Raw genomic sequence first — 17,044 nt, 5'->3', positions numbered from 1 at the left:
AGAGGCCAGCGGGTCGTCATGCACCATCCTGCCACTCAACACGCCTGCCACTCAATGAGCCGCTCAGCAGGCTGCGTTAATCTTAAACCGAGGATCAACACGATGCTTTCAGTGAGCGAGACATTCGTTTGACCATTTTATTATCGACAGTGTGGCAAGATGATATTGTAACTGTATAAATATTCCATAGTCTTCATAAAGAAGTATGAGCTCTCCATCATTGTCACGGACATAATCCTGTTACCTATAAAAGGTAGAATGAAGTTTGTTTTGTAGAATCTAATTTTCATTGTGGAAGTTTGCTGATGACATAAAGGCTGCATATGCTCTCCAGGTTTGGTGCAAACCTGAAATAATTCATAAATTCACAGAGAATGTATTTGCAATTGTTTTGCTACATTAATCATTTCTATACTTTTAAAGAAAGATTGCCAGGAATTCACTGCTTCTGGCTGCTGACGTGTGAGTATTTGCTGTTCTTTTAATCATCAATGAGAGTGAATTGAATGTCTTTGGTTTTGGACTATTGGTCAGACAAAACAATGTGACGGCGTCACCTTGGAATTTCCCTGTTTTCTTTCAACTGTTAGTTGCAAACCTGATTTGGAGATTAATAAGACTAAAGATATTATGACTTGTGCTAAGCAGGATTTCTATGTAATGAAAGCCTCTCTGTTGTTATCCAATGGTTTTACTAGGATTTGCTTGTGGAACTTCCTGTTCAACTTAGTTTAAACCACGTAATGGTTTTACTTTTATAAAAGAGTGCATTTTGAACCTCAGACAGACAGATCCAGTCAACGGTCACTTTATTGTCAATACACATTTTGTGTGGTATGAATACAACACTCAGAGTACAACAAAACAGCATCATCACGGGTGTTAACAGGCGATTGTTTCAGTGTGAGCGAGTTTTTGTGTGTTTGATTTTCCATCTGTTTGCTTCAACCAATCATCTTGTTGTCTATAATCTAGTTCACAAATATCTTACATAATACTTTGTATGTTTCCATGTGTACATATGTACATTTGTATGTATGTTGTGTTTATGATGATCTCGTCGTTTGATGTCAACTCAACTGTCCGTCCGTGTATCACTTCAGCTCCTCGGTGGAGGACGACGGCGTGTCGGAGCCGTCGGGACACTCCTGAAAAGACATGTTTGTAACAGAGAGACAAATGCATAACAGCGTTCTTTCCCTCTTGAAATACAGTGGTGGTATGTAACTAAGTACATTTACTCACGTATTGTACTTAAGTAAAAATTCAAGGTACTTTATGCTTCTACTAAATTTGACAGGTTTATCTACTTCAGAGATCAAAGTTTTTCATCCCCTTCCTGTCCGGTACAAACCATACGTCTCCAAATATGGTAATTTTGAATGCTTGTTATAAACTGTTCCTCTTTGTGTTAAGAAAATGGAAAGTGCATCGCCACAAAGTTGAAAGCACCTTCAACTTCTACATCAGGGAAACACTGACAGGGAACATTTTACTGCACAATGAGTACTTTTACTTGTAGTGGAGGATTTTCATTAGTACTTTTATTTAAGGAATCTGAATTAATCCGATTGCTTCTGTTGAAAACAAACATGTACACAACTCACCTTCACTTTCTCCAGCTCTGGTCTGCCTGGGAGGGATTTCTGTGAGGAAAAGGCCTGTAAGGAGAGACACAAGCATTCATCTGTAAAGAATGAGTACGGGACGAATCACTAACGAGGAATGAATGTCAGATTGCTACTAACCTTCCTCGAGTGTTGCATCTCCTCTGTGGATTTGGACCGGTTCTTCATGTGCTTCTGAGGAGAGGTGGTAGTGGGACACTAGACACACAGGGGAGGGGGATCAGATCAGACGGGACCAGAATCAAACATGTATACTTGTCTCTTAGGCTTTCACATACCTCATTCACCTTCTGTTCCATGGCTGACTTGCAGATGTTTATCCTCAGGAGAAGGTCAGCACGGATCTCGGTTCAGGATCAGAAGATACTTTCCTTTGGAATCCTGCTGGTTGAGCAACTGGAGAGAAAGGAGGAAGGCATGTCATACAGTTGCAAGATATTTTACTGGTAGTTAGTGATTTTTATTTTTCATTTAAATATGAACAACGCTGATCTTTACATCATGAGGGGTCAGATGAGCACCAGCCTAAGCCTATGAGAGACTACATGCAAACAGACAAAAATGCAATTATAGCCTCCTTTCACTAGATGGCGACCCAGCACTGATCCGACTCTTATGTTGGGTAATTTTACTCAACGGCTTTCCCTTGGAGTTTGGTATTAAAATCCTAACGCAGCACTGCTCCCATTATTGCCTCTCATTGTTATTTGTAATGCCAGAAAGGAAAAACAACCTGTTTACATAGTTTGTGTTTTTGTTGTGAAACAGATGCTAAAATGCTTCTTATCCTGTTTCCTCATCAAATAAAGATTTTTGTAACTGTGGGTAACTAAATAAAGGGTCCACAGTCTGCCAACCATTACGTTTTAGATGCTGAGGAAACAGGGTACATTTCTAAATTAATTATTTAAAATATCAAAATAGTTAAAAGTGAGATAAACCAAATAACCAGAGATGCAGAAGAACCTTCATGTATAAACAAAGGGAAGGAGAATCCCATTTGAAAAGGGGGTAGAGCCAGAAATATACAATCAACCTCACAAAGTTGGAGTCATGTAGGACAAAACAATGATTTCTGCTCAACTCAAAGGCCACAACGATTACCAGCCAACAGTCACAGCCAGATCCACAGCTGGTGTCAGGAGCCCTGGTGGCTGCGGACAAAACTCCTTCAGGTCCGGGTCCATTTGCTCGAGACAGATTTTTATACATCAACGATCTTCAGTGCTGTCTGTCAAAGTGTGTTTGTGTCTGACATCTGACCGCTTAGATCAGATCAATCAAAATACTTCCTGGCATGTCAGAGTGATACTGATTTCCTATCCTGCTGAGGCCTTTACACAGTGGAGACAACAAGGTAAGATATGTGAGGCTTTTTTAGACCTCACTGACAATCACAAGTAATCATACTACAAACTGCTGTTACACACTCATTTTTTTAAATGTATTTTATTGTATTGTGTTGTATTGTGCGGCACAGTAGTGCTTGCTGTAGCATTTCATTTAAAGTAAAAGAATAAATGAGCTACCTAGCTAGCTGGCACATTTACATGAAGGTTGAAACTTAAATTATGATTCTTATTCACGTTCAATGGTAAATAAATAAAAATAAACAAATGAAGCGGTAAAATGTATCAAGTATTCTAAAGATCAAACGGACAAAAAGATGAGCACAAAGAGATGTTGCTGAACGCTCCAGAAACACCCAGTAAAAGGCCCTTGTCCTCATGCAGACCTCAACATTATGATTATATTATGTTTCCCCAAAACTTGTATATATGTGTCACATTCAACTTTCAGAGTTGTCTCCTCCTCCCTGGCTTCATGATAGTCAGCGAGTTTAGAGATCTTCAGTGTAGGCCATAGTATTTGTGTGACCGGAGAATTTAGCGGCGCTTCCGACTCAGAAGACACTGATTTGGCCTGAGGGAGAGAAACTTCAATATTCATGACTACATAACTAGTACATAAAAAGGAGAGGGAAAAAAAATCATGTTCGGTCAGCTTTCTTTGAAACACCCTGAGTGGTGCACAGAGAGAAAACAGTGGAAATCCTGCAGGTAAAATAAACCAACCCAGAGTTGTGTGTTCATCACCAAGCTGATTAATAAACTAGTAAATCTGTGCATTATGTTTCTCATGATGAAATTATGTCTTCCTGACGACTCTCCCGAGGTCTGGCTGGGAAAGACAAGAGCGTCCACAGAGCACAGATAGAATAAAACACAAGAGAACATCCCTTCCTGATGTGACTGCATTGACAAAGACGTGCCGGTGATCTTTAGTTGAGCCTGCTGCTCTGCAGGAAGCATTCAGCCCACGTCTCATGAAGAATGAACGGGAGTCGATCGACAGGAGCTCACTCTCCCACTGTGACGTCTGACGTCAGAGTTGATGCTACAGGGCTGCCCATTAGAACGTCCCACGTGGACTGTAATGTATGTGGTGTTCAACGAGGCCTACCTGCTCATGAGCGACCCAGTGGCGTCTCCCCAGCTCCTTTCATACATCAGGCCTGTTATGCACATGGATGTCAGTTCAGTTGGCTCACTCAAGGGTATGCTTGACGGTTTTACTCCATGCACTTACTCTAAAATGTGCATTAGGCTGCAGCGAGTAATAGAGGAGGATAATCTCAGTCTTGAGGGCGGGACACGCATTCAGCGAGTCCTGAGTGCTCCCTCGGACCAGCTCACTGAAGGAAATGACCTAAATGAGAATGATTTGCCTGCTTGCCTCACTCTGTCACTGTCTGTCCAATCTTCGGTCGCGCGAGGAATCCCTTCTTTGTAGTCGAGGCCAAAAGTGGATGAAGGCGCCCATTGGCTAGACTGAAGTGCATCTCCTTTGTAGCCGAGGTAGAAAAGCCCTGTGGCTCTGAGAAACACTTCTCCATCAATTAATCCACATGAGCAAGCTAACGACAGCCAAGGTGACACATCAAAAAGAAAATAATAAAAACCAAAATGCTCATCCATTATTACGTGGCAAATATTTCTCTTTGCAGGGGGAATGTTGGGTCAAAGATATCAAAGAGACCAGCACAGTCAAGTTGCATCTACATCATCACTCCTGTTGTCTTTTTTCAAAAGGTCAAGCCCAAATCACTGACTGTCTGCCTAAGACAATCACTTCTGATAGTCTCCAACCGGTGTTCATTCATTCATCCAGCAACGACGGGAAGAAAATACCCTCGCTGTTGAACATGCTAAATCACAGAAGTTCACACGCGCCCGTTATAGCACATGCATGCACGCGGCGGAGGTTAGAGCACCAAGGTGGGCATGTGGCCAGTAGCTGCACCTGCAGCAGAGAGCACATTAAGACGGCTCACAGTGGCAAGGACATTATGTCCTGTAATTGATGATGATGGGCTGTCTGTTGAGCCACACTCAGGTGTGACGCACACACACACACTCACACACACGCGCGCACTCACACACACACATCCTAAACTGGATGAATTAAGTCAGCAGTCGACCAACACAGCTGTTCCCAGGCTGAATCACAGCTTGACCATGTGTATCTGACATGATAACTGAGTCACTGCTAGTGAATCCATTATGGGTTTCATTTTTAACACACTGAGCACAGAGCCCGTCCTTCACTGGCTGAGCAGAATCTCTCAGTGCACCAGTAATGTGCAAGCATTTATCTGATGGATGGGTTTTGTTTTGCACCACTTGTGTATTCCTCTGCAGAACTCTCAACGGCACAGTGAGCAACATTCAGAGCTCCCATTAGCAGACGATTGAGTTAGGAAAATAAACACTTCCCAGATATTCACAATCTGCTTGTTATCCATTCCAATGCAGATTACAAACCAATGACAGAAACGGAGACGCCAGAAAGCATCGTCCCAAAACGTGAGCTTTCCTAAGAATTAGGGGACAGAGTGGTTTATCTCAAGACAGCATAAGGCATATAATCAAGCAAAGAAATGACAGACAGGAGGAGAGAAAGAGTGATGGGAGTGACAGAGAAAGGGCAGGCAGACACATCTACTGACTGTACAAGCACAGCGATCACCACCACCCCAACAAAAAAAAAGATTAGTCAAAAGGCTGGGGGAAATTCAGACACTCACCTCCTTTTCTCCCTTCTTTCTCCTCTCAGTACAGACGTGCAGTGGAGTAGATGGCACTCTTCATCTCACTGCTGCTATGGTGTCTGTGAGAGCACACCCCTCCTGCCCATTCAGCTCCGACGCCGACGCACCACTCATGCATGGACACACGCGCACACACACACACACACACACACACACACACACAAAAACCACCAGGTGTACCAATCATGTATGCTAATGTCTCCAGCCTGGCAGGTGGAAGCTGTTGACAGGTATCATACTGCACGTTATTGTCTTCTTACACTGTTAATCAGGTTAATTACTTCAAAGACAATCACATCAAGGTGGGCAAATGAGATGCTTCCCAACCCCATACGGCCACGTACTCCGACATATGCACGCTGCTGACATCATCCATCTGTGACTCACTTGTTTTGTAACGCATATAATAGCCAAATGCACCCCGTATCAGTTCCCCCAGGCTCGTCAACTAGAAAACACCTTCCAGCAACAAGTCGTAGATGGATGAGGCTAGTTATTGCCTTCACAAAGAGCCAATCACAGCGCCGCAATGATCTGATGTCACCGTGCAAAAAAAAAAATGTGCCATCAAAAGGACATCATTAGAGCATTTAGAGGGGGCGTTTCTAGCAGGATACGCCACAATGTGATCAAAAGGAGTTCCAACTCCGACCTGTTTACACTGCATGAGTCATGCAGACAGACCGCTGGAGCAGTGGGGTCTGGCTGCAGCACATATACAACCAAATCACGTAGCATTTGTCAAGGCAGGAACTGACCTAAGTGATTCATCAAAAAACCTGACTGCTTTCCCAAACAACAGAAACAGACAGAAAGAAACCCATTTCATCATAAACACTTTAATTCTCTGGAAACACCCTGTGAGATATTTGATCACGTGATCTGATTAATTCCCTGTAATATCACATAATTCATGATCTGGACCCTGAGATATAGTCTGAGGTGACAGGAAAACAGGACTGGACCAGGGCTTCTCAAAGTGCCATCACAGCAAACAAAACTGCAAGTACACACACATTTAACAATAGCAAGTAAGCACAAAAGAAAATTAGTAATTAGTTATTTAAAATATTAAAACTCAACTCATTAAAAATATTCAATAATCTTATTTCAAATATAGGAGGGAAAACAAAACAATTGTGCAATACACTTCAAAACTCCCCTTCTGGACAGTCCTGTGCAGAAACATGTTTTTGCTTAGAGTTCAAAGAAAACCATTACTGCAATGTGATATTGGGAGAAAATAACCGCACAGCATTTGGATCCGGGAACACTAAAGGAAATGCATTGGCTTCAGGGTGAAACTTCTTTTCAAAACATTTTTGGGTACGTGAAGCAATTCATAGCAAATATTCTTCCCATTAACATGTTTAGTGTTTTGTAATGATACTATGGATGCTTGCCATGATCTTTCTTCTTTAAATATTGCCTCAAAAGGCCAATTTACCAGTAAGAGGTGTCAGCACACTGCTGTCTCAGAGCTTATTTGTAAACAATTATAAAAAGTGCTTGACCATTTTTCACCGTCTTTTGATTGGTCTCAGGATGTTGTGAAATGTTTGTTGTAGTTTCTGTCCATCCTACACACAAACACACACGATAGTCTTTCAAACTTGTGTTTCCCTTACGTCTTTGGCTTTAGGTTCAGCAGAGGCTGCGGTTTTCTCCGCTGCTGCAGCCGAGCTTGACGTCTCTTTGGAGTCTGCGGAGGAGGAGCTGGTACTGGGTTCATCTGGCATTGGGTCCTGTATGGCGACTGAGGCCAGCTTCAGGAACAGAGGGATCTCCAGCTGCTCTTTGGTCAAAAGGCCTCGCTGGTCATCAACCCTGCACTGAGCCCTCGTCAGCATGTCCAGAAACCCTGACACACACACACAAAATACCATGCTAACACTTATTTCAAATAAATAAATAACACTGTGCTATTTTTAATCTGCCTAAAAGCTATTTATTTACATTTTATAGTTTTGAGCAAGACAACTTTTTGATAAATAGGTTTTAGAAATATGCAATTCATCAATCATCTCTAAATGTTATATATCAATGGTATAAAATAATATGAATTTGTCAAATCTCGGGCCAGGATTATAGAAGTGGGCATTTGGGTTAAATGTTTTATCATGGTATATACATTTTTATATTGCAATATGAATGTATAAATTAATTAAACATTGTTTATTTTCTAGAAATTCAATTGAGGAACTTTAAAGTTGATTATTGACCTTAAAAACAGCAGCTGATAGAACAATCTAGTCAATGGATGTGCAATTCTATTTGTTTATATTTCCATCTGCTAAGAAAGATTGTGATATGATTGAAAAACCCTTTAAAAAAGGTACCGTATGGTCAGATCGCTGTCACTAACAGAAAAAACGCTGTTCCTTTATGTCCCACCTCGTCTTTAAATGTTATCTTTCTATAGATTCCAAATGTTGGGGATCTCTCTCTGACATTTGTCAAATATCCATCATCTTACAGTAAATATTGCCATGTCGCCCAATCCTACTAGATAGTGCAGAAATGTCCTACCCTCCATTTCACGGTTTTTACTGGACTTGGGCTGAGACTTGGTTCTGTCTGTTTGCAATGATCGGGCCTCCACCCCACCTGCACTCACTGCTCCTGCCTGGGACCAAAATACATTACAGTGTTATCAGTGTATGAAATAAAGTTTCACAGGTGTTTAAATCCTATTAACATTGGAGACACATTCTAGACATCACACAAGGAATAAGAACCATCAACATTCATCATTACTGTCTGCTATCAGTGTGTTTCATCCCATAGATATTAAATATTACCCATGCAACAGGCAAAATAAGTTATTTCTAAACAATAGATAAAAGAAATGTTTGTGGTTGTCATTTAGATAAGAATACAATGAAGGTTGTCACTAGGGTTGTTGTCTAAATTCACTCCCTTGTTCAAGCATAGGCTGTGGTATTCAAATGATAACTAACAATAGCACACAACAGGCCATTTGTTTACCTGGAGATGGGCACGGCTCAATCCAGAAGCTAACCTCAAAATATTTCCATTTTGTAAGGGGTGTAGCGAGCCCCAGAAAGAGTGCCGGGCTCTGAAGCAAATTTAACATAGTGGCCAAACTGTGGAATTACAACTTCCAGGTTTTATCTGAATTTTTATTCTAGGAATTCAAACTTTTTTTTCAACTTTAATAACTTTTAATAAGTTCTCTTTATACATCCATGGGGTTCAGCAGCCAACTCTAACCTGTTCAGTGTTGGCTGGAGTGATTCCGTGTACGTGACCCTGTCTTAAGCAACCGTGACAGCAAGCATGACAACGTAATAGTCTTTTATCAGATGCAGAGTGATACTGACGCAGTGCTATATGGGTTCTATGTCACAGCTATGAACCAATCAGATTGCCTGATTTGAGCTACCCATTTCATACTCTTCATTATATTCTTATAAATAGTTACAGAGTGTCTCAGAAGCTTGCCTTGTATGTATGACTTTGTCAGTATTGTACAAACAACATCGTCTCACCTGTGCAGCAGCAGAACCACTGCCTCTGGAAATGTTGGTCTGATCTCTTCCTATTAAAAAACAAGCAGATATAATTCAGTTTCCAACACGCTTCCACTTCAATTAGAAAACTGTGGAATGCTGATGGTGCTCCACTGCGTTTCAAACCAACATAAGCCAAATTTTATATTCTAGACCAGAATGAAACTGGTCCTACTGGGATACAACCAGTCTAATCTAATTCATTGCCCTAAATGCATCGACTGGGGCTGAGGTGGGGAGCGCTGATCCAAAGTGAAGTTAGCTCTGGTCTATTAGCAGTTGGGAAAAGGGGTGAGTGAACTCAGAGTGGCACAGCACTCAACAAACCAAATGGACTAAGACATTTCAACCCCACAGAAGAGAATGAAGACACAAAGAGAGACGCACAAAGAATTCTGAGTAGGAAAAAAAGCAACAAGAGCGATGCAGAAAAACCCTGCACACATAAGTGGATAGTGAAAAGATTTTCTCCTTACCACCAGCTCAGAGAAAGAGAGCGCCAAGAAGACCCATAACAATTACGTGAATAAGAAGACTCCTCCAAAGTTCAGGCAGCAGAAGAGAACACACAAAGCATCACCAATATATCGCCCACATTACCACAACAGTGGCCGGAGGGCCAGAATGTGCCTTTTTCTAATTTGATTGAATTCATTTCATTTACTCAGCCAAGCAGGTCTCTTTTCATCCTGTGGCTGCTTGTGCTTTTTCTGGGAGCAGTGTAGTTATTATTCAACGATGTAAACATGAGTCTCTCTGGTTCCCATTAAAAAAAAAGGTCAAGTGTATTAACCTTTGGTTTTGTCGAGCCGTAGCATCTTATTGGCCAGTCTGAACACATTGCCGGTCATGTTCACAGGCTCGTCGCTTCCAACCTTAAATTAACAAGGAAACAAGGCATGACGGACTGATGGTGACACACAATCAATGAAGAAGAGACCGAAAACAAGTCTTGATTCATTACGGAAAACACACATTAATGCATGACACAGATGGTGTCACCCTCGTCACTTACTCCACTAACACAATCGTGCAACCCATTACAGTTTGAAATAAAAAGTTACAAATCAAGGAACTGCTCAAGTGCTGGCTACGACATATGGTCTCATTCATACACACACTCACCATGGTGACCAGGGCCTCTTGCTGCTTGAGGTTGTGTTTCTGCAGCACAGAAGAGAGAGCTTCCTGGAGCGTCTTACTGGACTTCACCATAATCCCCACAGTTTTACCAGTGAAGGCAATCTCCAGCCTGAAAACACACACGTGTATAACGATAACCTCTCTAATGCAGTACACAAACAGTAAATGCAGCGGGACAGCAGCATGGCATCATCGTACAAAGCCACTAATCTGCCACCAAATGATATCTGAGCAGTATTTGATTAAATTTGGACATTTGATAATGTATTCATTGCAAATGATGACTAATCTATGTCTGCTGTTAACAGAAGGACTTCCCTCTAATATGGTGAGAAGTGGCATCCTGTAGTGGACACTGGGTGTGAAAGCCTCATAAGGGTGACAAAGATAGCAAAGGAAAAAAAGGAAGTGACACTCACGCAAACATCACCCTGAGCTCCAGAGAAACCTGTTGATCTCTCAGTACGGTGCAGTCCTGGTCCAGCGATAAGGGTTGCTGCAGGGAGAAAAAGGTGCATCAGATCTGTGACGATCAGAGTCGTCTGCATCAACAGGGGATCATTTCACAAAGTTAAAGACATTTAAAGAGGGAGTGAGAGGTTTAGAGGATGTTATAACAGGAAGAGGGTAGTCATGTTTCTCATACCGCCTGTTGCAACTTTGCAGTGTGGTATAGTTGATATCTTTGAACAGCTACTTGGTTTAAAGCCGTGGTGGTTGGTGCTGCAGACGGAGCAGCCAAGCCCTCACCTTGTCCTTGCCATGAAGATATATGATGACATCTTTCAGGGGAAAGCCTCTCTTCTCACACAAGCTAGCCAGCATGTCTTTGATGGGTTGGCCGTTACGCGTGGGGGCCAGGGAGGCACTGCCATCGGGTAAGTAGACACAGCAGTAGCCACCCTCCATCCCTATCCGACCCCCACCTCCACCACCCTGCTCTGGAGACCGGGGACTCGATCTACCGTTCTACGTCACAGATGGAGAAGAAACAAAAAGTTGGGTTAAGAGTGAAAAATATTCTGCAAAAAAAAAGAAGTTGCAAGAGCTTTATTATTTACTCATCCGTTTCTACTTTGATTGTACAATTATGTTTTAATTGTGTTAGAACAAGAAATGCATGCAGACTCTTGTCACTTAAAGTACACTTTGAGTCCGTTAGTAAAAGCTACGGCAGCGTGGACCTGCAAAGTTTCCAACCGTGTTGTGTGGATCATGTTTTGGATTAAACTGTAGACTTTTAGAGTTTGTCAAAGTAAACAGTTCCATTTTTTGGGAAGAAATGTTTGTTTTCACTCACTCAATCAATAACACCCTTTTTGTCATCAAAGCACTGACCTCTATCTGCCTGTAGAGGGAGCCGAGCTCCACACTGCTGCTGGACATGACCGACAAATGGGAAGCTTTCGGCGAGACTGAACCATGGATTTTGGATGCATCTATTATTATTAATGATGGAGGAAAAGAACAAATGGAGACATTGTGAGATAAAAGTCACAGGATGTACATCAAGGCATAACTTAGAAGCATAAGATCTGCCACAACCTCCCCAGGATCCTCTTTTCTGTTGCTGTTTCTCTGGGAAAGTCTTGTCACCTTGCAAGCTGCTGGAGTCCGACTTCTTATGCTGTTTGAGACAGTGATGATAGTGATGCCGCCACAGCAAAATTAAAGTAATCACATATTTCCCCCCCTTCCTCAGTCCACTACCTTCTTGTCACATAAGGGGCTTCTGGTGGCCACATCCTCCCAGGATCCCACGTGGAACAGCGCTGCAGAAAGCTGAGGCATTTTACTGTCTACACTCGCCAAAGTGCAGCTTTGGTAGAGGGGAGAGCGCACGAAGCGCCTGTAACTGTCCATCTTCATCAGTTTAAATATCTGACACAAAGCAGGGACAGTTGCACACACACGTCAGCAGAGGCACCAACAATTAATCACTAATGTTAATGAGTTAAAATGGGAGAGTGGACTCCAAACAGACCTGCGCTTGAGCCTTGTTAAACATGTCAGGTGTGGGCTGCTCCAGGTCCTTCTCCTCTGTCTTGGCTGTGTCGTCGATGTTGACCGAGTAGGGAGCGCTGTCAGACAGGTATGTGTTGTAGATGGAGCGACATGCCATTTTCAGCTGGGAACACAACAGCTCCATCAGACTGCAATCTCTTGAAAATTAGATATCAACTAAACTAATTGTGTCCGAGCTGATGAGACATCCTTTTAACAAGATTAGACACAAACCTCAATGACACACGGAACCAGTTTCCTTTAGTATGAACAAAAACATCTCAAACAGCTTAATCCGACATTGAGGTTAACAGCTACGTAAAGTGTTGATTAATGTTACTTAAAGAACTAAATATAACATATTCAAAGCAATTACAAAGCAGAGGAAACTTTGCCCCTGCTGACTGCTATAAAAACACAGTTAAAGCAACATAGCAACTCACTGTGAACATTCAACATCTGTAGAAGTACAAGAATGACTTCCAGGAAAGTTCTGATGAAGGGTATTTAAAAAAAACTATAAAAAAGGGCACTCATCCAGGGTAAACACACAACAGCAGCACTATGAATCGCATTGACAGGTAAGAGGGTTCGCCATGCAGAGAGTGTCATCATACCTCGTGCAAGGAGTTGGCTGGGATTTTCCTGAATTTCTCACAAGCTTGCCAGAATAAAATGTTCTCCGCACTCACCTCCGACATCAAAAAAGCCTGTGGAGAAAGACACATACGATGTGTACGAACACATATGGCACGTCTCATGATAGGTTGCCAGAAAACATCGATACTTGAGTTATTCCTGAACCGAAAATCGCAAGGCTTGAGCGTTGAGTGCGTCTCACCGTAAATTGGCGGACTCCAAAGGGGTCCTCCAACAGCTTCTCAAATGAGACGGCCCAGCCCAGCACACTGTTGGCTGGGCCGGCCTCTCCACCTGGAGTCCCTGGAAGGCTGCAGCTGCTGCCGCCACAGCCCCGTGCAGACATGTTCAACTCTACAACACAACCAGACAGAAACACACCCATTTATCAGCGCAAAAAAAAAAGAAAGAAGAATGACCAAGAATGAGACTGAATCAGATATTTTCTTCCGTCGTGCACAGACATGTTTCAGTTCGGAAGAAATGCACGATGGTCGAGGCTGTTAGCGTGCGTGTTTGTTGTGCATGCTTACCTCCGTCTGACACTGCCTGGCTCTGTGAATAGAGAGACAGAAAGATAAGGTAGTGAACTATGCTAAAACAAATTATCCGAGTCTGAGGCCGTCACGGACTTTTAGGATAATCCCTATAGTAGAAGTTGAGATATTCCCTTGATTGAATCAGAAAATCAAAGAGGAATTGTATTAAAATTCATACCTATTCTCTAAGATGTGGAAATCAAATGGAAATCTCAGTGTTTAATCACAAAAATGTTGGAATTTTCTGCACATTTAAATATTACAGTTACAACTTTACAATGCAAGTAGCACAGCATACTCAAAATGTTATTATAGAAACTAGACACATACACACACCAAGAGGCATACATTTAGGAAGTGAAATGTGAACAACATCTCTCTCTCTCTATGTAACAATGTAGTGCAATCAGTCAAGCTTTCACAGGAAGTGGTTGTGACACTGGTAACAATGGCTCTCATTCAGCTTTTAGAAGCCAAAAAAATTCACATCTTGTAAGTTATTTTACCGTTCCTGCTCAACAATCAAGTTACAGCGATATTATTTAAAGGGTGGCACATTGGCGGTCCTGGGTTTTAACCTGGAGGCCTTTCTGTGGCGTTCACAGAAACCAGACTTGAATCATTGGTCTGATCATTTGAAGTCTGGCTTGGTTTTGTGAAATGTCTTAAAATGTCAACTCTTTAGGTAAGCTCAGGTCGCAGTTTTCATAGGAAGTCCAGCGTATCTTGCACTAATTTATGAAATAACCCACATCAAACATGATAGGGGAAACTAGTCATACAGAAAGGTGCATGTCATGTTTGTCAAGTAAGTATTAAGCACACGGACAAGGCCCACCTCCTTTGTAGAAATAGATGATCAAAAAAATAGTACCCAATATTTTTCCGTAAACAAATTGCCAGTAAGAAGATACACTGTATGCGTGTGAATTTCAGTTCATGCAAAGCAAAAGTGTGTGAGATTCTGTGCTTCATAACGGCTCAAAAGGCAACAGCTCTTGATAAACTTTGCCCATATAAGGTTGATATGGGCCGGTAGTTTCTGCAGGTGTGAGCTCCGCTGTGGCTCCACCTCTTTACATTTTGCTCCACTGCTCTAACTCTGACTCCGAAAACATGACACATCGATGCCTACGAATACACTTCACAGGAGAAGCCAACACGCTTTTCATCCACAGTTTTCTACGAATGAAAATAAACGCCTTGTCTTGTTTTTGCAAGGTCTCATATATTGCGAAAAAGAAATATCTAAGGCTTAGGATTATCTGTAAACCCTTTGAAGGAGAGACGAGATATGCCGCCAAACAGTGAGGCAAGAGTCTGACGAAGCACCAGTTGTAGAAACATTGGCAAGCACACAAAATGCAAAGCGCACTGCTCCTGTGAATTACATCGTCATAAACACACTTTCACACCTTTTGCGGAAATGAACCGATTCAAGACAAGTAATGGTTTCACACCGACTCGACTGAAGCCAGCTCAGCCTACACATGACAAACTGGCAAATGGGCATGGCTTGGTTTCCGCTTCTGACTCAAGCAGGCCCGGGCTGTTTTCAGTAGCAACCAACTGTTGGCCACACAGCCCGTTTGGTTCTGGCACTTCTAAAAAAAAAAGTAGTTTTAGACAGACACGACAAGCCAACACAAGAAACTGCTCTATCTTACTCGACAGCTATTCTGACCTGAATGTCGAGTCAACAGTTTGCGCTTTTTCAGCAGGCTGAAAAAGTTAATAATGACTGGGTTGAACTCAAATTTATTTCTCATATCATACTCCTTCAAATTCCTCTACTTTAAGGGCTGATAAAGCCTCCTCTGGCATATGCATCTACAAACCACAGGCTCCAAAAGAACAGCTGCAGAACCAAACCAAAGCGAACAAGAGTCTTGCCAAGTTAACTCACCATGTGGCCAGCAGGAATCCCTAGAGTTTTATTGCAGTTCTTCGCCATGGTGGCTCAGACACAAGACTACAAGCCGAAGTCTCTATGCGATGTGCACACTGTCAAGGGGATACAGTAGAGTGCTCCACCCAAACATGATGCACAGTTTTCAAACACACACACGCACACACACACATAAACTCATCACTTGGGTCTTCCTGTCACTTCCTGCCTGGAAGGGAAGTCTTGCCATAGCAACAAACCACAAAAGAGGAAGTATGGCTGCTATGATCAAACTGTTCTCAGCCTGCGTCTTGAGAAACACTATGACATAGGAACGCAAACAAGACACACACACACCCTCTGTTTTTTTGTGTGTAGGAGTCTGTGTATTATGCATTTTGACACTGCTATATAATACAGAAAGCAATTTTAATGCTACAGCACTGGATCTGAGATGTTATTTACAGCATATTTAGTCATAGTGAGGTTTCCTTTTATTTAGCAGTCGTAGAGATTTAGATATTTAAAATACAACACACAGTACCTCCTCCTGATATTCACTTATTTTAATAGGATAAGCCTGCCAAACAATAGTAGGTCAACTTCTTAAACAATTATAGGCCTATTCTTTTTAGACACCTATTCATTATCTCACATGTTCAGAATAATATATTTTTTTAATGGTACACAGAGCACCAGAAGTTATAGTTATGAGTATAATTCTGTAGCTAGCAATTCAATGAGTGTAAATTGACAAACTGCACTTTCTGTATTGCCAAACACGTTAAGCAGGCATGCACACTCCATTTAGCTCGCGTGTGAAATGACTGTCGTACCTTCTTGTCCGCCATGATGACAGTGGCTGTGGTGGCGGTGCACCATTTGTCATATTTCCTTAATTGCTTTTGTGCAGCAACTTTTGCCAGGCGGGAGAACCCGTGATAAAGTCCTCTGAAAGCGAACATCTTCAGGGGGGGGGGGGGGGAACACGCGAGAGTCAAGGCGAGGGAGACGAGAGGCCGGAGGTTTTACAGGTCGGAGTTAATTAAACAGCTGAGACCTGAACGTTACCTGTCGTCTACGTCCTGACGTGCACGAGCACGAGCACGAGCACACACAGGTGATGGGGGGAGGGTTAATTGACTGCACCTGTGGGATATAGTAAAACATCTTACACAGTTTACTGTGTGCTTTTGTTTGCATATCAAAGGATTGTATGCAAAGTGGTGGTTAACATTATAAGCTAAGTCATATGAGATGCACATGTAGCTAGCTAGCTAACTTTCAACACATAAACTTTTAGCTACATCAAATATGTTTTAACATGGTTTGGATCGCACAAACTTTTCTTTTTTCATCATTTAGCCAACTTTAAGAGCGTGACAAACAGACAAACATCATGAAAAATGGAACAAAAGACATGAGTGAACGTTTCTGCTGCTTTACTTCAGTTCAATTTCAACTCAATTTTATTTATAGTGTCATATCACAACAGAAGTCATCTCAGGACACTTAACACATTGAGCAGGAATACGCTCAAAATCTCCAGTCAATACAAT

The 17,044-nt window shown here is 42.1% G+C and overlaps 1 protein-coding gene across 1 annotated transcript; it reads right to left on the bottom strand.

Moving 5' to 3' along the window:
• Positions 1 to 794: 794 nt before the first annotated feature.
• rgs14b (regulator of G protein signaling 14b) lies at positions 795 to 15,642 on the bottom strand. Its single transcript, XM_084010073.1, has 19 exons — positions 15,504 to 15,642; positions 13,592 to 13,613; positions 13,261 to 13,412; positions 13,037 to 13,129; positions 12,400 to 12,543; positions 12,126 to 12,296; positions 11,961 to 12,042; positions 11,754 to 11,854; positions 11,166 to 11,384; positions 10,835 to 10,911; positions 10,398 to 10,524; positions 10,066 to 10,147; positions 9,252 to 9,301; positions 8,269 to 8,365; positions 5,716 to 7,600; positions 1,907 to 2,024; positions 1,749 to 1,826; positions 1,608 to 1,661; positions 795 to 1,148 (listed from the first exon to the last, which is right to left on the bottom strand). The coding sequence occupies exons 1-15, from the start codon at positions 15,549 to 15,551 to the stop codon at positions 7,347 to 7,349; spliced, it is 1,719 nt and encodes a 572-aa protein (XP_083866199.1). The 5' UTR covers positions 15,552 to 15,642; the 3' UTR covers positions 795 to 1,148; positions 1,608 to 1,661; positions 1,749 to 1,826; positions 1,907 to 2,024; positions 5,716 to 7,346.
• Between the last annotated feature and the right edge of the window lie 1,402 nt (positions 15,643 to 17,044).

The sequence above is a fragment of the Eutrigla gurnardus genome (genome assembly GCF_963514095.1).
Source record: "Eutrigla gurnardus genome assembly, chromosome: 5".
Taxonomy (NCBI): Eukaryota; Metazoa; Chordata; class Actinopteri; order Perciformes; family Triglidae; genus Eutrigla; species Eutrigla gurnardus.
The sequence above is the reverse complement of the archived record's forward strand: the minus strand, read 5'-3'. Positions and strand labels throughout refer to the sequence as shown.